The sequence below is a fragment of the Marmota flaviventris genome, chromosome 10 (assembly GCF_047511675.1).
Source record: "Marmota flaviventris isolate mMarFla1 chromosome 10, mMarFla1.hap1, whole genome shotgun sequence".
NCBI classification, from domain to species: domain Eukaryota; kingdom Metazoa; phylum Chordata; class Mammalia; order Rodentia; family Sciuridae; genus Marmota; species Marmota flaviventris.
Window position 1 is genome coordinate 34,372,999 of NC_092507.1, and position 24,179 is coordinate 34,397,177.

The following is a 24,179-nucleotide window of genomic DNA, read 5'->3' on the forward strand; positions in this document are numbered from 1 at the left end:
CATGCCCCACCCCTCTCTTTCTCTGGCCCTCATCCATTGGCTGGCTCTCTTGATCTGGACCAGGTATTGGTCAGTCAGGACGCCGGTCAGGAAAAGTCCCCCCCACCTCTCGCCGCCCTGTAGGTAGGAAGCCGCCGGAGAGTCGTAGTCTGCGAACCTCCAGGGTTTCTCCTCTCCCGATAGCGTCTGTCAATATTCGGCGAAGACTGTGCCCTGTGATTTTCATCGTCTGGCTACCTCCACTATCCACTACCAGCCACAGCTCCGGGGCTGGAGGTAGAAAACCCTACAAAACCGCCTTGGCGGCGAGTGCTAACCCATTCTCCATCCAGTGGGGTCGAGGGGAATTCCGTCTGGCTGGGTGGGTGAGAGGCGGTTTAAAGTTAATGACTTGAGAAAATGCCCTGTTGGTGGGGAACACTGAGGGACTAGCTTTCTTGGATTTATCCACGCATTTAACAAACATTTACTGAACACTTAATATGTGCCAGAGACTGGGCTGAGGTTCCTTGGGCCCTAATGAGGATCAAGCTTTTAACTTACATAAATCTTTTGTTTGTTTTGTTTTGTTTGCAGTACTGGGATTGAATCTCCAGGGCCTTGCACATGCTAAGCAAGCACTTTATCACTGATCAACCTCCCCTTTTAATTTATATATTTTACGACAGGGTCTCCCCAAATTACCCGGGCTGGCTTCGAACTTGTGATCCTCCTACCTCAGTCCCCCAAGTAGCTAAGATTACAGGATTGAACCACTGCTCCTGGCTCCAATTTATATAATTCTTATCGAGAGAGGGAGAGAAACCACATATGAACCAATTCTAATTCTATGCAGGGGATAAATACTACAGAAGAGTCAGATTTTTATAAGTTCAGAGCCAGAAAGGGGGCATTTATGATAGTGGAGATGGTTCTTAAGCTGGGTTTTGAAAGACCCATGGAGATGAAGAGGGAAAAGGCCTCCTTGGAGAAGCTCAAAGAAGGGAAAGTGCCAGGTGAGTGCCAGAAATTCCATGAAGCATCTTCAGGCCAGAAGAGAGATTAATGTGAGAGAAACTTTGGAAGAACAGGCCCCGGATTTGATGCCAAGATCAGTGTGAACTTTAAGTAGATCTTGTTGATGGTAAAAATTTTCCTATGAATTTAACATCTAAGAGTGCAAAGGCTTAGATTTATCATGAGGGCAGTAGGGAGTCATTGTAGGCCTTTAAGCTATGGGGTAATGATCCAGTGTGTGTTTTATTTATTTTTTAAATTTTTTATTTGTTCATTTTAGTTATATGTGATAATAGAGTGTATTTTTTAATAGAGTGTATTTTGACATACTTACATGGACTAAAGCTTCCCATGTTTTGTTTTGTTTTTTGGGGTACTGGGGATTGAAATCAAGGGCACTCGACCACTGAGCCACATCCCCAGCCCCATTTTGTATTTTACTTAGAGACAGGGTCTCACTGAGTTGCTTAGTGCCTCACTTTTGATGAGGCTGGCTTTGAACTCCTGGTCCTTCTGCCTTAGCCTCCGGAGGCACTGGGATTACAGGCACGTGCCACCATGCCCAGCTAACTTCCCATTCTTGTGGTTGTACATGATGTGGAGTTACACTGGCTGTGTATTTACATATGAATAGTATGTGTTTTAGAACTGTGCAGAGAATGGATTGAGGATTGGGAGAAGGAAGAGATCAGTTAAGAGTTGTTTGAATGGTGGGGATTATGGTGGCATGAAGCATGGAGTGGCAGCTGAAATGGAGAGAAGGGGATGGATTCCTTAGACATTTATAGCCAGAAGGACCAGGGCTTGGTGAATACTTGAGTGTGGGGAAGTAGGAGAAATGATGGATGACTTCTGAATCCCTGATCTGGGAAAACATGAAGTAGAGGAAACAAGGCTTTTAGGAGGGAGTTCGTTCTGGGCACTGTGAGTTTGAGGTGCCAGTGGAACATCTAGGAGGCAGCTAAACATTCCTGACTGGAATTCACAAGATAAGTATAAACTGGAAGTAGGAATGCAAAGGTAGGTAGGACCTTGTACATGGCAGCCACAACAGTAGATTTGTTGAGCTTGCCCAGGGGGCATATGTAGAGTAAGAAAAGAAGAAGGCCTAGGACAAAATTCTGAGAAGAACCCAAGATTGAAGGTCTGGCAAAGAAGGATAAACCTGCACAGGTCATTGAGATGAAGTGTTCAAAATGGTAAACATATAAAGGATAATTGTAGTCAGCATTTTTCACTGCTGTGACTAAAAGACCCAACCACCACAATTGTAGAGGTTTATTTGAGAGCTCATGGTTTCCATAGACAACAGGCTGTATCCCTCAAGTCTCCAGGTAAGGCAAGACATCATAGCAGAAGAATGTGGTGGAGGGAAGCAGCTCATATGACGATCAGGAAGCAGAGAGAGAGGTCTCCACTTGCCAGATGCAAATATATACCCCAAGGCCATGTCCCCAATTCCCATCTCCTCCACCCATACCCTACCACTTTAGTTACTACTCAGTCCCTGTCAGGAGATTAATCACTGATTGGGTTAAGACTCTCACAACCCAAACATTTCTCCTCTGAACCTTCTTGCATTGTCTCACATGTGAGCTACTGGGGGACACCTCACATCCAGACCATATCAGTAATAGAATCTGGTGTCTCAGAATCCAAGGAAGGAAAATCTCGAAGGCCAGTAATGAATCAAGCAAAATAAGGTTGGAAAGAATCCACTGGATTTAGAAACAGGGAAGTTGGTGATCTTTGCAAGTGCAGTTTCTATGGAATGATGAGAACAGAGGTCAAACAACAATGACTTGAGAAGTAGACAGGATGATGAGGAAGTGAAGACTGCATTTGTAGCATTTTTTTCAAGAAGTTTGGGCTGAGGTATCCCAGTGATAGAGCACTCACCTAGAATGCAAAAAATTTGGCCATTTAGTGGGGCATAGTTGCCTGTAATCCCAGCAATTTAGGAGGCTGAGACAGGAAGATCATAAGTTGGAGGCTGGGCTCTGCAATTTAATGAGACCTGTCTCAAAAAGGAACTGGATGAAGCTCAGTAAAGCACTTGTAGGTTCAGTCCCTGGTACCAAATAATCATCATAATAATACATAAAAAATAAAAAGGATTGGGGATATAGTTCAGTGGTAAAGCACCCCTAGGTTCAATCCTTAGTACTGCAAAAAATAAAAATAAAAGAAATTTGGCCATGCTGAGTAGGAAACAGAGAAAGCAGTTGCTAAGAGACATGAGTTTTTATTCAGATGGGTGAGATGCTGTTGACACAGTTTCAGCAAAGAGGAAAAAGATAAAATTAGAGAAGAAAGAAGATAACCAAGAAAATGATTCTGAAAAAAAGAATAAGAAAGGTTCCAAAGGATTGGTGGAGAAGTTCACTTTAAAATGTGGAAGGATGGGCTGGGCTGGGGCTCAGGAGTAGCGCATTTGCCTGGCATGTATGAGCACTAGGTTTGATTCTAAGCACCACATATAAATAAATAAAGGTCTATCAACAACTAAAATATAAAAAAAAAATAAAACGTGGAAGGATGGGCTGGGGTTGTGGCTTATCAGTAGAGTGCTCTCCTGAGTTCAATTCTCAGCACCACATATAAAATAAAATAAAGGTATAAAATTTGGAAGGACACCTGCAGTGTGTCAAAAGGGAAGCATGTGTGTTGAGATGAGTACATTGGTCGGCTCAGTGAAGGAATTCCTATTCTATTTTCCTCTGTGAAATAGAGATTTATCAGCCAGCGAGAGTATGATTGGATATAGTGTGCTAGTTAACAAGAACAGAGAAGGTCTGGGGATGTTATTCAGTAGCAGAGCACTTGCTTAATATGGGTGAAGCCCTGAGTTCAGTCCCCAGCACCACAAAAAAAAAAAAAAAAAAGATTTGAAAACATGGAACCCAACACATAAGGTTTTCGTTAATTAAGAGGAAATGTTCATGTTGCATCATCTGCTTACAAGCAAATCTATAATTTAAAAAGAAAAAGAAAAAAAAAAAAACAAGCACTGGGTGCAGTGGCACATGCCTGTAATCCCAGTAGCTCAGGAGGCTGAGGCAGGAGGATCACGAGTTCAAAGCCAGCCTCAGCAAAAGCAAGGTGCTAAGCAAGTCAGTGAGAAGACCCTGTCTCTGAATAAAATACAAAATGGGGCTTGGGAATGTGGCTTAGTGGTTGAGTGCCCTTGAGTTCAATCCCCAGTACCAAAAAAAAGGAAGGAAGGGAGGGAGGGGAAAGGAAAAGAAAAGAAAAGAAAAACAAACCAAGCAAACCACCATGGACTGCTCAAGCAAAGCCTCAGACAGGTCCTTCAGGAGGGATTTCAGAAGAAAGCATTGTTATCATAAGAGGTGACAGCTCTGTGCATGTTATTGCCCTGAAGACCTTCCAGTGGGACAAGATGTAGAGGTAGAGACAATGATACAGTGATACTGATCCTGCCCCTGTGTGGGCAAGGCTAATGTGTATGTTCATGTCTTAGTTTTTAACAACAGCAACAAACTTTAAAAAGCAAAAAATTTAAAGTTTTTAAGTAGGAAAAGCTTATAGGATAAGGCTATAAAGAGAGAATGTCCAGCTATATATTGTGTCTTAAGCTAAGTGTCACTATAAGAGTTAAAAGTTTTTAAAAATTAAAAAGTTTATAAAGGAAAGAGTAGGCAAAGTGTGTTAGTCTACTTTCCTTCACAAAATACCTGAGATAGTGGCTGGGTTTGTGGCTCAGTGGTAGAGCACTTGCCTCACATGTGTGAGGCACTGGGTTTAATTCTTAGCATTGCATGTAAATAAATGAATAAAATAAAGGTCCATCAACAATTAAAAAAACATTTTTTTAAATACTTGAGATAATCAACTTAAAAGTTTATTTTGGCTCATTATTCCATAGGTTGAGTCCATGGTTGGTAGGCCCCATTGCTTTAGGGCCTGTGGCAAAGCAGAACATGGGGTGGGGGCAAGTGGTATAGAAAGCTGCTTACCTCATTGGAAGCTGGGAAACAGAGAGAGAGGAGAGAGAGGAAGGAACCAGTGTCCCAATATCCCTTTCAAGATCACTCCCTCAAAGACCTAACTTCATTAAGCCCCATCTCCTAATAGCAGCACAGGCTACCAGGAGTAGAGTACGTAGACTAAGTCTTTAATACATGGATCTTTGAGGGTCACTTATCCAAACCCTAGCACTAAGGTTAATTTATTACTAAAGAAAGAAAAACGTGTTTAGTTTAGTGTGGCCTAGTTTTATAGTACTATAATGTCCTAAGCCTTCATGTTCCTTCACCACTCACTCCCTGACTCACACAAAGCAAATTCCAGTCCTGCAAGCTCCACTCATGATAAGTGCCCTATACAGGTATATCATTTTTTAAAAGCTCATATCTTTTTTAAATAGCATTAGGGATCAAACCCAGGGCCACATGCATGCCAAGGTAAGCCCTCTACCACTGAACTATGTCCCTGTGCCATTATTTTTTACTATGCCTATTCTGTATTTAAGCATGTTTAGATACTTGCCATTGAGTTGCAGTTGCCTACAGTATTCAATACAGTAGCATGCTGTGTAGGCTTGTAGCCTAGGAGTAGTAGGCTGCATCATATAACCTCGGCATGCAAGAGACTAGACCTGCTAGATTTACATAAGTATGCTCTATGATGTCCACACAGTGACATAAGTGTCTAATGATAGATTTCTCAAAGTAGATCTCCATCTTTAAGTCACTTTTTTCCCCAAAGACATAAACAGGTTTATTTAGGAAGTAGATAAACACGCAAGGGAGAATGTGGGCTGTTGAGAAAGAAAAGCAGCCCTGACTTGGGCTGAGGGTCCTGTATTTACAGAAGGGCTATATCAGGGGCTGGACTGGAGGTGGTGACTGCATCTGTCTGTCCATGAATGAAAATTGAGAATGAGGAATCAGAAATGGGAACTGGAGGAGAAGGCCTCTACCTCATTCTGCATGTGAAACCTTCAGGAACAGGAGATGAGTCTGCCTTCTTGTCTTAGAGGCTATCTGGGGACAGGATTCAGACTGACAACCCATGCTTTGGAGGCTTCTTATATTTACAAATGTGCTTTTTTTTTTTAATTTGGGCTGGGGGCGTCCTTTGGGAAATTTTATTTAAAAACAAGACCCATTGACCTCTTGGTTTTGTTTTGTTTTTTGTTTTGTTGTACTGGGGATTGAACCCAGGGGCATTTTACTACCAAGCTACATCCCTGCTCTAACTTTTTATTTTGAGACAAGATCTTGCTAGGTTGCTTAAGGGCCTCCCTAAGTTACTGAAGCTGGCCTTGAATATGTGATCCTCCTGTCTCAACTTCCCGAATAGCTGGGATTACAAGCATGCACCACTGTGCCCAGCTTGATCTCTTGATTTTTAATACCTCCCCTCACTTGTTGCTAAGGACCTTTGGCTTAGCATGAGAGCTGGGGTTTTTAGAGATTTTGTGATTTTAGTTTCCCTTCATAAAGAAGAACCATTTGGCTGCTATAGAAATGATTTATGGATGGGTCCAGATTTATTAATCACCTCTGAAGATGGAGAGGAAATTAAAAACAGGGAGTCCACTCTGGGCTAAAGACAATGTAGGTTGGTCGTCCTTGCAGAAGACCTTGCCAAGGTCAAAGGCCACAAACAACCAATTTGGACCAAGGTTTCTAATCTGAATTTTAATTTCATGTGCTTTGATTTTTCACACCATTTTCTCTCCAAGGTAAAATAATGACTATTTTAATTGGCTGCCACTTACAGAGAGATTCCAATAAGCATGATGGCATCCGTACATTTTTCTCTGGCATTCCATGTGTGCTCCAGTTCTTATGATCAAGCTGGTGAAGCTGACTTTTACTGCATGCTGCATGCCATGATCAGTTGACTATAAATTAAACCCTCTTTTCCAAAAGCCATTTTCCATTAGTGCTAATTTGTTTGCTTCTCATTTCCACTGATCATTAGAGTCTCTGGTCATGAGCACCAAATTGGAAATAATTTCCTTGACATTTCAAAAAATTTTCTCCCCTTCTTGAATGCCATTTGGCTGCAGCTAAAGAACATTATGGTTTGCAGTAGAACAGTTCACTCCAATTACAATTTAACTGACCGTTCATGGCACTGAATCCCTGTCCTCAGTGTCCAAAGATGACACCACTGCTGACATTGCTATTTCCTGTTAAAGCTGTAAAATGCCTCATAGACTTTGCTCTGGACTTCTTGGATGAAGATTCCACCACTCTGCACATGGCAGCTTTGGGAAGTTGGTAGTTTTATGGAACTACATATCATGGACATTCGGATATAACCATGTAAACAGGAGCTGGCTGGTTTCTTTACTCATTCACTCTATGGGCATTTATTAAACATCTCTTTTATGCCAGACCTGGGGACACAGAGATAGGGAAGATCAACCCCTGCCCTTGAGGAATTCACACTCTAGTGGGAAGGAAGGTTAAACTGTAGAGCATATTAAAGGAAGAGGTTATATAGATAGGACCACGGAACTGAGAGCCTAGCTTTCTCAGGGAATTTGCCAAAGGGCAAGGAAGAGCTGGCCATTCCTCATGGCAGAGCAGCCTTGAGATGCACACAGCTAGGAATGGTGAGCAGTTGAGGTCAGTTCTAATGAAGAAGTGACTGGAGATGAGGGTAGGCTGCCACCAAATTTTGAGGGGCCTTGAATGCCATATTTAGTATAGACTTTATTGTGTAGATCACAGAGAGCTGATGGAGAAATCTGGAGGTGGAGAAGGTTTGGGGAGTGAATAGTCAAAGGTTTGGGGAGTGAATAGTCAAGGAAAGACTTTGTTTCCAGATATATTTGGGTTAGTGGGGATTAAGCGTGGATTTGAAAGAATGGTGGTACATGCCTGTGATCCCAGCAACTCTGGAGGCTGAGGCAGGAGCCAGCCTCTGCAATTTAGCAAGGCCCTAAGCAACTTAACGAGACTTTGTCTTAAAAAGCGTTGGGGATATAGCTCAGTGGTTAAGCATCCCTGGGTTCAAACCCTGCACAAATTTCTCCCTCCCCCCCAAAAAAAGAGAGTGAAAGAAGTCAGAGGAGATGGAAAGACTGGAGATGGAAGGGTAGGATCCAGTGCCGATATGGTAATGTTAAGAATGGAAGGGAAGGTTTGGAGATGTAGCCTCAATGGTCGCATGCATGAAGCTGTAGGTTCAATCCCCAATATCAAGAGGTACAGAGGTGCATGCCTATAGTCCCAGTTACTTGGGAGGGTAAGGCTGGAGGATGGCTTAAATCAAGGAATTCAAAACCAGCCTAGGAAACATAGTGAAACCCTGTCTCCAAAAAAAAAAAAGCAAAGAAAGAAAAGATGGGCTAGGGATGTAACTCAGTGGTAAAGTGCTTGACTAGCTTGTGGAAGGAGGCCCTAGGTGCAATCCCCAGCACTGAAAAATAAAAAATGGAGGGTACAAGAGGGGGTCCTCCTTGAGAGACCCAAGTAGGAAACAAGGATATCCATGTATACTGCATGATTCCTCCCCTTCTTTCATCTACCACAGAAGATCAGGTACCACATCCTGTTGCATCTCCCTGTGTGGCTTTTCTATTTCTCTCTACCCCTGGTAACTTCAGCATCTTTTACTAGAATTTCAGTTGGCTTTCTAATTGGTGTCCCACCTCATCTTGCCCTCTTCCAGTCCTCTTTCTATGCTGCAATAGGGGGATTTCTAAAACAAAATTGTTTCTTGTCACTACTTAAAACCCTTCAATGCCCTCACCTTGCTCTCAGGAGAGAGTGGGAACTCTGCAGCAGAGCATATAAAGCGCTTCATTCTCTGGCTCCACCTGTTCTTCCTGCCTCATCTCTCACCACCTCATTCTCATACTGTCCTCCAGCCTCTCAGAACAATCTCACCAATAAACGTAAGAGTAAGCACTATTGAGGGTTTTATGTTAGGTAGTTCATTGAGCCTTATGGGATTTTATTATCCCCTTTTCACAGGTAAGGGAACCTTGAGAGGTTAAGTAACTTGCCTAAGATCATACAGCAGGGAAGTGGAAGATCAAATCCAGAGTCCATGGCCATAACCATTGTATTTTACTGTCTTCCACTTGGAATTCTTTATAGCTGTACTCTCTCACCTCTGAGCCATTGCATCTTTTATGCCCTCCACCTAGAACACATTTCTTGGCCTCTCTCCTGGCTACAGACTGCCTAGAAGGCATCTTCTCTGAAAAACCTTCCATAAGATTCAGCATCCAAGCCAAGGCCAGGTTAGGTGTCCCCCTCTCTCCTTCCCAGAGTGTGCTATACTCACCCCATCATAGCCCTTATCACACTACTTGAATTGAAATCACTTTTTTTTTCTTGTTTTGGTGCTGGGGATTAACTCCAGGGGTGCTGAGTCATATTCCAGCCTTTTTTATTTTTGTCTTTTAAAAAAATTTTTTTAATTGTTGATAAATCTTTATTTTATTTATATATGGTGCTGAGAATTGAACCCAGTGCCTCACACATGCTAGGCAAGTACTCTACCACTGAGCCACAACCCCAGCCCTATTTTTTATCTTGAGACAGAGTCTCACTAATTTCTTTAGGGCCTCACTAAATTGCTGAGGCTGGTCTCAAACTGGAGATTCTCCTGCCTCAGCTTCCTGAGCTGCTGGAATTACAGGCATGCACCACCATGTCCGGCTGAAATCACTTTTTTACAAGGCTCTATGCCACCTTTTCTTCAAATTTTGTATCCCTTGAGGGCAAGGTTGTTTTGTTTTTTGGTGCTGGAATGGAACCCCAGGCCTCAAGCATACTAGGCAAAGTTCTATACCATTGAGTTATACCTTCCAGCCCTGTAGGGAGAATGGTCAATGGGAAAACAGTGTGCAGAATGTTTTTCAGAAGCTTTGCTGTAAAGTAAAAATAATCTGAGATGTCTGGAGGACGATGTAGGATTGAGGTTTTTGTATTGATTTTTGCTTATTTTTGTTTAAAGATAAGCAAACATTGAGTAGGCTAACAAGAAAAATATGCCTAAATAAAGGGAATGATTGAGGATAAAAGAGAGGAGAGAGTAATGGCTAGAGAAAGGTCCCTGAGGTGTGGAGGGTAGGAGAAGAATAGATATGGATGGTGATAATATAGGAAGCAGGAAGAGGAAAATGAGGACATTCTTGCCTAATGGCCTATAACTTTTACTAAGCCCAAGACTAGTATTTTTTTTTTTTTTTTGTACTTGTTATTGAACCGAGGGGCACTTTACCACTGAGCTACATCCCCAGGGTCTTGCTACGTTGCTGAGGGTCTTGCTAAATTGCTGAATCTAGCCTTGAACTTGTGATCCTCCTGCCTCAGCCTCATGAGCTACTGGGATTACTTGTGTGCACTACCATGCCCCACCCAAAACTAGATCTTCTGAGAACAGATAGAGGAGCAGGTGGGAAGGGTAAAGAGCTTAAAACTATAGACATGGCAGGGGGATTGTTTCTGTCTAGTCACAGAATTTAGGATTTTTTTGTTTTGTTTTGTTTTGTTTGTGTCAGGGATTGAATCCAGGGCACTTAACCACTGAGCCATATCCCTACCTTTTTTAAAAAATTTATTTTGTATTTTATTTAGAGACAGGGTCTTGCTGAGTTGCTTAAGGCCTCACTAAGTTGCTAAGGCTGGCTTTGAATTTGCAATCCTCCTGCTTCAGCCTCCTGAGCCACTGGGATTATGGGCATGGGCCAACACGCCCTGCCAAAATTTAGGATTTAGCTCCTGAGTATGAATGCTGGGTTGGAACTCGAATCTGGATTCATACCTCTCCTCTGTGTTTCAGCAGAACCTGAGATATATCTCCTCAGAGGGCTTTTCCCTTTTCATTATAATCCTCTGATTGCTTGCCTCTCTGCCTGCCAGTCTGTAAGCACGTTTAAGGTAAGAACTATGCTTGTATGTTAACCAGTACCAATTTCAATGCCTGGCTCAGAGTTGGCACCCAGAACATCTGTTTAATTAATGTGTAGAGTCAAGGAAATTAAAGTGCTCATTATGAGCCCAATATGTCATATGTCAGTTTGTTAATGTTTACTGAGGATGCATTATATGCCAGAGACCATGCTACCTCACAATTGACTATACTAGCAAATCTTGGGTTAACAGGAAGATATATGTCAAAGTCATTGGTGAGATCCTCATTAAAGCACCCCTGGGTTCAATCCCTGGTACCAAAAACTAAATAAATAGATAGATAGCCCAGCAAGTGCCTAGTGTAGTAAACGAAAAAAGACCTTCCCCAAGGTATACCATCACACAATTTCAAAAAAGGTTTTAAAATTATTTGGAGTAAAAGGCTATAAAGGTGCAGGAATCAGAATGACATCAGACTTTTCATCATCAAAAGCAACTAGCAGACTCAATCTAAGGCAAGTTTATTTCTAACATAGAGTTATACATTAGCCAGTCCAGCTTGAAGTCAAAAAAGATATTTTTAGACCTTCTGGGATACACACACACACACACACACACACACATAAACACACACACACACATAAACACACACACACAACCCTGAAGCTACTAGAAACAGTGCTTCAACAAAACAAGGGAGTTAAACCAAGGAGGAAGATGTGGGATGTAACAGAGAAGAATTGTGAAAGGAAAGTTTAGGCATTTGTGTACTAGGCTTATTGAGCAGCCTGGTACACTAAAGGAGAAAGACAGGTCTGAGGTCAGAGGTCTCTAGGGAAAAGATGGAACTGGTCAGTTACAGATTGAACATTTGGAATAATTACTGCTAATGTTTTAAATATTTAGAAAAAATAGCTCTGGGTTCTTAGAACTAAATGATTAAAAACCAACCACAACAATGATTAACTCCAAGTAAAACCAAGTTGTAAGAAGAGAATGCAATATAGTTTACTAATTGAGTGAAGAGTTTATTTACTTGGTCAATAATGTAAACACCATTGATTTAACTGTAAATTGTTAGAAACTATATTGTGAGGATGGGGGAGTGAAGATGGGGGTTAGAGTGATACAAAAAAAAATGAATTCCTCAACTGCCAGAAGATAAATAAATATGTATTGTCTAAATCAAGTAACAGCATATTCATTTACTAAAGCTGCCATAACAATGTACTACAGACTGGTTGACTTCGACAGCAGAAACTTTTTTTCTCCTAGTTCTGGAGGCTGAAAGGCTGACCTCAGGCATTGCCAGGCTGATTGCATCTGAAGCTTCATTGGCTGGTAGATGGCCCTCTTTTTTGTTGTGGGGGGATATTGGGGATTAAACTCAGGGGCACTTGACCAGTGAGCCATATCCCCAGCTCTATTTTGTATTTTATTTAGAGACAGAGTCTCACTGAGTTGCTAAGTGCCTTGCTTTTGCTGAGGCTGGCTTTGAACACGAGATCCTCCTGCCTCAGCCTCCCAAGCCACTGGGATTACAGGTATGTGCCACTGTGCCCAGCTAGACGGCCATCTTTTACCTTGTCTTCACATAGTCTTCCCTCAGTGTGTATCTGTATCCTAATCTCTTCTTTTTTATTTATTTTTTTTTAATATTTATTTTTTAGTTATCGGCGGACACAACATCTTTGTTTGTATGTGGTGCTGAGGATCGAACCCGGGCCGCACGCATGCCAGGTGAGCGCGCTACCACTTGAGCCACATTCCCAGCCCCCTAATCTCTTCTTAAGGACACTAGTATATTGAATAAGGGCTTACCTTAATGATCTCATTTTACCTTCATCACCTCTTTAAAAACCCTGTCTCCAGCCAGGTATGGTGGCGCACACCTGTAATCCCAGCTACCTGGGAGGTTGGTGCAGGAGGATTGAAAATTTAAGGCCACCTCACCTTAGTCTGTCTCAATTTTTTTTTTGTACCAGGAATTGTATGTAGGGGTGCTTAACCCCTGAGCCACATCCACAGCCTTTTTTATTTTTTTTTATTTTAAGACAAGATCTCACTAAATTGCTGAGGCTGACTTTGAACTTGTGATCTAACTGCCTCAGCCTCCCAAGCTGCTGGGATTAAGGGTGTGTGCCACCATATCCGACTCAAAATTTTTGAAAAATGAAAAGGTCTGGGAACATAGCTCAGTAATAGAACATCCCTGGGTTCAATCCTCAGTACGCAAAAAAAAAAAAAAAAAAAAAAAAAAAAAAATATATATATATATATATATATATATACACACACACACACACACATATATATAGTGCATGTGTATTATTGTATATATTATATGTGTATTATACACACACACATATAATATATACATCATACACACGCGCGCACACACACATAATGGAGGAAGACTGAGATCCACACAATCCTTGAAGGGCCATAATGTGTAGCATCCTGCCTAGAGTGTCCTGCCCTGTGTCCTGGAATTTCTGGATGCATCTGTGTTAGCACGTGGAGCTTTGATTGCAGGGAGAGTCATCCTGAGAAAGCTAATGCTGGTGTTTCAACCCTCCTGCCTGGGGTCTAGAAGAGCCACTCATACCCATTTTCTTGAAGCCATTGTGGCTGTTGAAGGTGGTGACAGCCTCTGAAAGTTATTCTCAGGCTTGAGACTGTATTGGCATTCACAATGATGATGGCATCATCTGAGAGGTTTTGGTCATTTTTGTGTTTAGACTGATCCACAGTTGTCCATCTGGTGGTCTTCCTCGCCTAGGCTACATAGACAACCCTCCCAACGTGAACACACATCCAGTGTCCTCTGGGGGTAGTGGAGGTTGGTATGTATGTATGTCTGTCTCAGCATGCCTCAGGTTATTGCTTGCTAATAAAATTCTGATAGCTGGGCTCCATCAATATCTCAAATACATGTGAGGAAACGTTAATTTAGAATCAATTTTAGGATGTTTCAGACTGTAAAGTCCTTTTAACTAGATCTCTGGCGAAGATGTAGAAGCACTTTATGGGACTGTAAATTTCATGTTGAACAGTCTTTGTGAAATACACATCTCCCCTACACACAAGCTGTTCTCTCCATATCAATCATGGCCTCTGCACGTAATGTTTCACAAATATTCTGTAAATCACAGAAAACCCCATGATAATGTGAAATATGACTTTCACTTGTCTGTTAGACAAAAGAATCGCACATGCCTCTCTCCCATCAGCACTAACATTTGTTATGGATAATAACACTTTCAATCACAACTATTTTTGGAAAACGGGTTTATTTTAAACCCTCCCTCCCCCACTGAAAACACTCTCCCAAGGACACAGACTCCTACAAACCACAGCTCATTAATCCAACTATGGGATAGGAACTTTTTCTTCCCACTAACTTTTTTAAAAGTTGTTTTGAAGAGTTAATATAAAAGTCCTAGGTACAAGGTTAAAGAGCACTTTACCTTAGCCACTTGGCTTAAGAGGGGGAGCTGCATCTCTAAATACCCCACATCTCTGACCCTGTGTGAAGTCAGCCAGGAGAGAGGCCCAAGTTTTTAGCAAGTGCTTTCATTTATGTGGCATCCTGTGCTCTTTCGGTTATGGGCATCAGCAGCAGGGAAGTCTTTAACTTTGGTACTGGGGATTGAACCCAGGGTCACTTTGCCATTGAGCTACATTCCCAGCCCTTTTTAGTTTTTATTTTGAGACAGGGTCTGGATAAGTTGTTTAAATTGCTAAGGTTCAAGCTTGCAATTATCCTGCCTCAGCCTCCTGACTTGCTGGGATTATGTGCCTGGCAGGAAGCCTTTAGCTCTTAAAGAACCGATGTTTACTACCTTGATATTCTTAATCCCATCACAACCCAGCTAGAGCTTTCCTGTTCAAGGGGCAGATGACCAATTCTAGAGTGGATTTTGCATGTAACAATACCCATGTTGTTACTCTCAGACTCAGCGGGCAAGGGAAAAGCAAAACCCACAAGGTTATAGATTTGCATGGTTCTCAACATTCTGGTAACCTGTCTGTTTTCCTTCCCTTTGTAGCCATCCTCAGAACGACTGATTGATCATGACTTCTATAAAAGAACAGGCAGCAATTAGCAGGCTCTTAAGCTTTTTACAAGAGTGGGACAATGCTGGCAAAGTTGCAAGGAATCACATCCTCAACAATTTCATTCAAACCAACCAAGGCAAGACTTCCCCTGAATTGGAGCAGGAGTTTTCCCAAGGAGCCAGCTTGTTCCTTGTACGCTTGATCACCTGCCTTAGAATCACGTATCCTTTGCTGAACTGGGGAAACAATAGGAAATTTCAAAAGAGGAAAAAGAGAAAGAGGATTATTAAGGGAGCTTTTCTCTTGATTTTCTCTAATATTTTAGAACAGGACATTTGGTGATAAAAATATCCCCAAAGTCAAGAACTCCATTAACTTCCTATCTTCCCAACCTGTAAGTGTGTCTCCATTCTCACCTCTATCCCTTTTTTTTCCCATCAGAGTTGAAGTAGATATTCCTTCTGTCTAGGGCTAATTTGCATTTGTTCAACATTCCCTTCCCAGCTCCTTAGGGACTTTATTTTTTTCTTTCCTGTAGTTTTTACCCCTTTGCCTCATTATCAGCTTTTTTCATCAGTATTTTATATGCTGGAATCTCTTTTGCCTTAAAAATAAAATTCAACCCCTGCCTCAAACATAAGTTGCACCCAGATCCTGCCCCTCCTGGTGAAGCTTGTTGAAAAGGCTGTTCCTTCTCCCTGACTCCACATCCTCTCCTGGTTACTCCTGTGTCTACTGCAGTCTGACCCTATTCCCCCGACCTCACTGACTCAGGTCTTGTCAAGGTTACCAATGGTTTTCTAATTACAGAGCCCAGTAACTATACATCCTCATTCCTTATACATGACCTCTGCGTGGCATTTGTCAACCAATCTTTCCCACTTCTCAAAAACACTCTTCTCTTGGTTTCGTTCTTCCCTTCTTTCTTCTTTAAGGGAACACCTTCTTTTAAATGTTGTTGTTCCTTGAGACTCTGTCTACATCCCTCTTCTCTGCTCACACTGTCAAATTCTCCCTGAGTGGTCTCCTCCATTTTCATGATAATTTCCCTCTGGAATCTGGGCTCCATATTTATATGTCCAGCTACCGCCTCCACTCATGCCTCAGGATGACTCTCATATTTCTGGCTTGGGAAACTAGGTTTATAGGAAGAGAATATCAAAAGAGGAGCAAGTTTGGGTGTAATTAAGTTTGGTTTGGGTCATGCTGAGTTTGAGGTTCTTGTGTTCAGGAGCCCTGGAGGCATATCAGGACTGAAAGCAGATTTGGACATCACTGAGGTGACTGTTTGCATTATGGGAGGATCTGAGAATATTTTTGTTCTGTCTGCCTGTGGATTCATCTCAGACCGTTTTGTTTGTTTTGTTTGGTTTGGTTTGGCAGGACCAGGGATTGAACTCAGCAGCACTGTACTACTGAAATATAACCCAAGTCCTTTTTATTTTTTATTTTGAGATAGGGTCTCACTAAATTGCCCAGGCTGGCCCTCAAACTCACAATCCTCTTGCCTCAGTCTCTCAAGTAACTGGGCTTACAGGTGTACACCACTACACCCAACCCACACCCCCTTCCTTTTTTAAATTTGTTTTTTATTTGTAGGTGGACACAATACCTTTATTTTATTTATTTATATGAGGTGCTGAGGATTGAACCCAGGGCTTCATAAATGCTAGGTGAGCGCACTACCGCTGAGTCACAACCCCAGCCCTCAGAGCCTTTTACTATATATTGTTTTTCCTTGCCTGAACCCTTTCCCCTTCTGAACACCCCCTCCTTATTTGACTAAATCCTCCTTCCTTATTCAGACCTCAATTTAAACGTCACTTTTTAGAAAGCCCTTTGCTAAGCCCCAGACTACCTGAGAACTGGAGGTTCCCCTTACAAGTATTCACAGCACTCCCTCTGGTCTGATGGTCATAGCATTTGATTGTTATTACTTGCTAAATATCTATTTTGCCCCCACTGGACTGTAAGCTCTATGAGAACAGGAGTCACATTGGTCTTCTTCATCTACCCATCTCTCGTATCTGTTATCTAGGACAGCTGGCACATGTTTGCTGAATAAAGGAATGAATGAACCAGAGAGCCTGCAGCTAGGCAGAACTGAAGGCTTAATTCAATGCAGCTGTCTTTTTCTTACATTTAAGTCACTGATAAAATTATTAGTCAGCCTAACATGGTAGCACACACCTGTAATCCCAGCTACAGGTATGCCAAGGCAGGAGGATCACAAGTTCAAGGCCACCTGGCCAACTTAACAAGATCTTTTCTCAAAATAAAAGTAGGGGCTAGGGATGTAACTCAGTGGTAGAATGCTTGCTTAGCATTGCATGATGCCCTGAATTTGATACTCAGCTCCACCAAAATAAATTTTTTTAAAAAAGTAAAAAGGACTGGGGATATAACTCAGTGAGAAAATACACCTAGTTTGGTTTGTTTACTTTTTAATTATTAATCAGATTCAGGCCTAGAACACAGACCAAAAGGAATACCTCTGAATATGTCTCTAAGTTGACTCTCATGTCCTCATTTTGATGTGCATAAAAGAGGTTTAAAACAAAAATTAAGGCTGGGAACATAGCTCAGTGATAGAGTGCTAATCTAATATCGTGAAACCCTGGGTTCCACAGTCAGCCCAGCAAAAAATTAAAAATAATAACAAACACAAATTTACTAGGCTACCTCCCTACCCCAGGGTTCTGACTTAACAGATTAAGTATAGGACCCTGACCTTTTTTTCTTTCTTTTTTTAATTTTTATTTTTTTTAGTTGTAGTTGGACACAATACCTTTATTTTATTTATTTATATGTGGTGCTGAAGATCAAATCCAGGGCCTCGCACATGCTAGGCAAGCACTCTGCCACTGAGCCACAACCCCAGCTCCCTGACCTTTATTTCTAACAAGTGCCCTGAGTGACTCTGATGCTATGGTTTATATATCATGCCTTGAGAAAGGTCAGTACCTGTAATATGGCTTCTCAACCCACAAGTCATAACACTTACCTCACCATGGTTATCAGCAACCTCTATGCAGCCAAATCTAGACTTCTAATTTTCCTTCCTTGTCTTACTTAACATTTTCTCTTTTTTTAGTATTTTTTAGTTTTAGGTGGACACAATATCTTTATTTTATTTTTATGTGGTGCTGAGAATTGAACCCGTGCCTCACGCATGCTAGGCAAGCACGCTACCACTTGAGCCACATCCCCAGCCCATTACTTAACATTTTCCATTTGACCACAGGGTGAGGTGAGTGAGGCAGGATCTCAGGTGCAGGGTCAGATCTTGTTTTTATGTAAAATATTGATATTTGATTCATTATGAATTTTATATTAATTTGACTATTTTAAATGTTGCATTGAAATATGATTTTATTACTGAGGTTTTTTGTTTATTTTTGGTGCCTTGGTGGGGGGTTACTGGGGATTGAACCCAGGGATGATTTACCACTGAACTATATCCCCATCCCTTGTTATTTTTTTATTTTGAGACAGAATCTTGCTAAGATGCCAAAGCTGGCCTCAATCTTACAGTTCTCCAGCCTCAACCGCCCGAGTTTCTGGGATTATAGGTGTGTGCCACTGCACCCAACTTTGATGCCCCCTTAAATTTGAGATCCAAAGTAAGTGTTGTGCCTCCCTCACCTCACCTAGTCTAGCCTGATAGGCCACTGCCCCTTTTTAAACTCTCTTCTCCTTGTCCTTCTTCTATTGCTGTTTCTTTGTCTCAGCTGCAGAATTTCCTCCCACTCCTTAAATGTTAGTGTTTCCAAGGATTCTGGGTTCAGCCCACTTCCTTTCTTACTCAGTCATTGCATTTGGGCTAGGCATTGTCATTCTTCACATCTCAGGTGTCAGTCACAGTGCCTAACATTTAGTGGACATTCAGCTAATGCTTGTAGAATGACTGGAAGAACCATCATTTAAATGTACAGATGTAAATTCAGTTTCTATACCTAGAATTATTTATAATTTCCTAACTTTTTTGGGAGGGGATACTGGGGATTGAACCTGGAGGTGTTTAACTACTGAGCCACATCCCATCCCTTTATTTATTTATTATTTTGAGACAGGGTCTCACTAAGTTGCTTAAGGCCTCCTAAGTTGCTGAAGCTGGCTTTGAACTTGTAATCCTCCTGCCTCAACCTCCCAAGCTTCTGGGATTACATACATAAGTCACTATGCCCAACTCATAATTTCCTAACCTGTAATATAACAGAAAGAATAGACCAGCTGAAATGATTAAAGCATTTTGAATTAGAGATTCCCATGTCTCCTCCCCAACCCTGCAGTTATAGTGCATTTTGGAGAAAAACAAATCAATATAGAATCATTATCTTTTTGTAAAACTGACCACCACATAAGCCTAAACCTTTTTTGATAATCTCAAACTTCCAGAATAGATCAGCTACAACTAAGGATTTATATATTATAATAACAAAATTAAGCTGGGCACAATGGCACATGCCTATAATCTTAACAACTCGGGAGGCTGAGGCAAGAGAATCCAAAATTGAAGCCCAGTTCAGCAACTTAGTTAGACCCTCAGCAACTTAAGGAGATAAATAAATAAATAAAAAGGACTAGTGGTGTATCTCAGTGGTAAAGAACCACTGAGTTCAATCCATGGTACTACCAAAAATTATAATAATGGCAAAATTATTAGTTACCATTTATTGAGTCTTTTTTCATTTTCTAGACACTGAATACAAATATTATATCATTTGAACATAACATCATCCTAGTAGGTGACAGTTATTATAGACAAGAAAAAATTAACCTTGAAAAGATTGAGTAATTTACTAGTAAACAGCAGAGACTAGGCTTAGAACGGGTCTGTCTGGCCCAAAGGATCTCCCACTTGGTGGATGGTACAGACCCAGAGCTCCACCTGCAACACCATACAGGGAGATCACCCACACCAGCAGCCCTACCCCACTCCCTATGTCTACAGGCACAAAGGCAGGGCAGGAAGAGCTCAGGCTCTCAATCAGCCTTCCGAGTTCAAATCCCAGTTCCATCAGTTCCCTTTGGTTACTTCATGTTACTTATGGACTAAATGGAAATACTGATAGTGCCCACTGGAGGGCTCTAGTGAGGATTGTATGAGACAATGCAAGCAAAGCAGTCAGCACAGTGCCTGGTACTCGTTAGCTACTGCTGATAATGTGGCAACCTTCTAGAACTAAATCATGGAAATAACAGACCAGAAATATGTATAGCAAGTAACTATGAAAACAAGACTAGCCTGGGACAAAGAGAAAAGATGGTGACAAAAGTTGGTCAGCTTTGTTGGTTACTGAAAAAAAGGAGGAGAATCCACTGAGTTAGGAACAGGGTAGAGAATGGGGGAACAGGGAGAGGATAATGTAGGAATAAAGAGACTGCCATGTGGCCGATATCCTGGCCCCCAGCTATGGCGGCAACAGGCAGGAGAGCCTGGCTCCAGAGCAAACACTGTTTTTGCAGTAAAGAGCCTTTCCTAATGAGCCAATCTGTCTCTACTTCTATTGGCATCCTGGGAACCAGGGTGCAGCAGAGATAATTTGCCTCATGCCTCCACCCTCCCCCCAACAAAGCACCATTACCTCCAACCCATTACATTAGCCTTTATCAGTCTTGGAAGCTCTCAGTCATCCTCCATGAGCTGCAATAATTTCAGCTAATTTCTTAAGTGTTCTAAGAGCCTGTGATGTGTTATGAGCCTAGTAATTGTTGACTGGTTCCCTTTCTGTTGTGGCTTGATTTCATACCTTGTATCCGAGCTGATGCGTGCTCTGGGTGCTTTATTACAATGAGGCTTTTTGCAAAGACTCACATTAAAAAATAACATTAAATACTGAGGTAGTTTTAAATCAGAGTTTAATTTTTCTTCCATCTCCTGTTATTCTTATTAGGAAGCTATGCAATTCTTCATAAGGATAGTGACCTCCAGTGTAAAACTTTGAGCAAGTATACAATTGAGAATTAATGATGAAGCTGATTGTTTTTAGAGAAGTCTAGGAATGGGGCCCAAATAGTGAACTATACTGAGATGCAACAGTGCAAGGATCATGGCTTAAAGAGATTTGGAAAACTGACCCTCAGCTTTTTCTCTATGCACCTTTGATTTATACAAGCATCCTTGCTCCCTAGGGAGCCTGTCAGAGCCAAGGTGGCTAAACTACCCTGGAGGAACTTCCTGGAGAACAAGGAACAACACAGCACCCATCCTCTGTGTATTGCCCCTTCCCTTTCAGCTAGTGGCTCCTCTCAGGCTAAAGGGTGCACTCCAGCTGCTTGGTTTTCCTGGACCTGAGGAGTTTACCCAGGATGAGGCACAGGATCTGTTTCTCTAGGAAAAACCACCCTGAAATGCACTCTTTGACTTGTTGTCCAGCTATATGACTGGCTCATGTTTAGAAAAGCTTCTGAAGTCCATTGGCATCTTCTTATCAGCTGTGGGCAGGTGAGTACCACTCTAGAGAAATTCTGGAGTCTCATGGTGTCCTTGGCATTCACACCACATGGGATTCTAGGTATCTGTAGGTGCCCCATAACCTTCAGGATGGGCCCAGAGGTCATGTCCCCCTGCAGTCTGCTCCAATTGCTCCTTCATCCCATGTTCCCCATTAGCACTTTATTAGTCAGTACCTTTTTTTTTTTTTTAATGGTGCTGGGGATTGAACCCTGGGCCCTGTGCATGCGAGGCAAGCACTCTACCAACTGAGCTATATCCCCAGCCTGTCAGTACCCTTTTGATTGAGAATTATGGGGAACTAATTCATAAAGAGGATTTATTGGCTTGTTTAACTGAAGAGCCCAGAGGTAAAAATACCTATTTCAGGCCTGATTGGACCTAGGGGTTCAAACACTGTCATCAGTATTTGGTTCCTCCCTCCCTCTCTCCCCTCAGTGTCTCCATTTGTTCTCTGTATTCAGAGGCCTCTGTGTGCTGGGGTTCCCAGGAGCTCCAGATAGGTAACCTTTCTTTTTTCTTTCTTTCTTTCTTTTTTTTTTTTTGGTACTAGGGTCAAATTCACGGGCACTTAACCACCAAGCCACATCCTCAACCCTTTTTTACATTTTATTAGAGACAGGGTCTCACTGAGTTGCTTAGTGCCACGCCAAGTTGCTGAGGCTAGCTTTGAACTCACAGTCCTCCTGCCTCAGCCTCCCAAGCTGCTGAGATTACAGACATGCTCAGCTCAGACATGTGCATGTCCCAACTCAGACATGCATCCTTATAGCTCAGCTACACCAACAAGAAACCAATCTTTCCCATGGAGTCCCAAGAACATCTTGACTTTTGAGCCTCATTGGATTGGCTTAGTTCACATGCCTGGCCTCAAACTAATTTCTGCATTCAGGAGGATGACATACCTGTCCCCTGTTTACCTCACCAAAATCACATGACTCATGAATGGAACAGGCACAGTTCCCAAAGGGACAATTAAGCTGTCTTTACAAGAAGAAGGGGAAACAGAGGCTGGAAAGTACCAAATAAGAAATGTCCACTTTGTTTAATCCCAGCATTTCCTGCTAGGAGGAAGAATTTCCAAACTATTATACCACTTTACCTGTGGACATTTCCTAGATAGGAGGCAAAATATGTGAGGAAAGGACCTTAGAATCCCTTGGATCAGTGTCAAGAAACCTGTCAAGTGTTTTATATCAACTCTTCTATTCCCTGAACAGTAATCGATACCTGATAGAATTTCTGGAGGTCGGAGGTGTCCTAACACTCTTGGAAATACTTGGACTGGAGAAAATTAAAGAAGAGGACAAGAAGGAATCCATCAAGCTACTTCAGCTTATTGCAAACTCTGGCAGGAAGTATAAGGAGCTCATTTGTGAAAGCTATGGTGGGTACTGTGTGTGATGTGATGCTGATTCCCAGCGCTCCCTGGGACCCTGGGTGAAATGGTGGCAGTATCCACAACTGCTATGGGACAGATTCATCATAGAACTGACACACAAGCAAACATCTCATACAGTGGTTCAATTAGTTTCTATCCATATCACCATCAGAAGGCCAGACTTAAGATTTTTTTCTGGCTGGGCTTGGTGGTGCATGTCTACCATCCCAGGGACTCGGGAGGCTAAGACAGGAGAATCATGAGTTCAAAGCCAGCCTCAGCAACTTACCAAGGCCCTAAGCAATTCAGTGAGATCCTGTCGGTAAATAAAAATACAAAAAAACAGGCTGGGGATAGAGCTCCGTGGGTGAGTGCCTCCTGGGTTCAATCCCTGATACTTAAAAAAATATATATTTGTTATTTACTCAAAAATTTTAATGGTAATTTTAAATGTACCCCCTTTCACCAATGGCACACACCTGTAATCCTAGTATCTCAGGAGGCTGAGGCAGAAGGATAGATAGGTCAAGACCAGTTTCAGCAATTTAGTAAGACCCTGACTCAGAAGAAGGAGGAGGAAGAGGAGGAGGAAGATGAGGAGGAGGAGGAGGAGGAGGAGGAGGAGGAGGAGGAGAAGAAGAAGAAGGGCTGAGGGTGTAGCTCAGTGGCAAAGTGTCTCTTGGATTCAATCCCCAGTACTAAATAAAGAAAAAAAAATCAAAACAATTTCTGCATCTTTCACACATTCATTCACCAAAGACTTATTAGCCACTGCCTAAAATCCTGTTGAAATTTAATTATGAATGACTTTAGAAATAAAATTAAATTATCAAAAGATTAAAAGACTATTATGGGGGCTGGGGACGTGGCTCAAGCGGTAGGGCGCTCACCTAGCATGCGTGCAGCCCGGGTTCGATCCTCAGCACCACATACAAACAAAGATGTTGTGTCCGCCGAAAACTAAAAAAAAATAAATATTAAAAAAAAAAGAAAAGACTATTATGTGCCAGAGACATACAAGGGTGCTGGGGATATAAAGATGAACAAAATACAGTCTCCATCCTTAAAGAGCAGTCTGGTGAGAAAGGTAACCATTCAGTAATTCCAATGATCTATCAAGTACAATGTTTGAGAAATGTAAAGAGGATGCCATCACCCACACATCCCTGTTTCAAAGCACTTCCCACCCTGTGCTTTCATCAGGGTTCTCTTCTCGGTCTCCTCCATGGCCTTTCTGAGCCTCAGTGTCTTCACCCATAAAATGGGATTACTCTCTTGGGGCTGGGGTTGTGGCTCAAAGGTAGAGCACTTGCCTAGCACGTTGAGGCACTGGGTTCAATCCTCAGCATCACATAAAAGTAAAAGATATTGTGTCCACCTATAACTAAAAAATAAATATTAAAAAATGGGATTACTCTCACTGTAGTTTTTG

General features: G+C 41.9%; 1 protein-coding gene across 4 annotated transcripts in view; it reads left to right on the forward strand.

The window, feature by feature from the left end:
- Positions 1-142: 142 nt before the first annotated feature.
- The window catches only part of Armh1 (armadillo like helical domain containing 1), a 55,217-nt gene continuing 31,180 nt past the window's right edge, over positions 143-24,179 (forward strand). For 2 of the 4 annotated variants that reach the window (XM_071617774.1, XM_071617777.1), the window contains exons 1-8: positions 143-276; positions 10,780-10,874; positions 12,084-12,188; positions 12,291-12,391; positions 13,589-13,689; positions 14,900-15,130; positions 21,289-21,357; positions 22,587-22,753. In XM_071617774.1, the coding sequence (XP_071473875.1) occupies positions 14,925-15,130; positions 21,289-21,357; positions 22,587-22,753 (442 nt within the window). In that variant the 5' untranslated portion in view covers positions 143-276; positions 10,780-10,874; positions 12,084-12,188; ... (1 more) ...; positions 13,589-13,689; positions 14,900-14,924. The remainder of the gene's footprint in view (positions 277-10,779; positions 10,875-12,083; positions 12,189-12,290; positions 12,392-13,588; positions 13,690-14,899; positions 15,131-21,288; positions 21,358-22,586; positions 22,754-24,179) is intronic. The other 2 variants (XM_071617775.1, XM_071617776.1) reach the window with 2 other exon arrangements.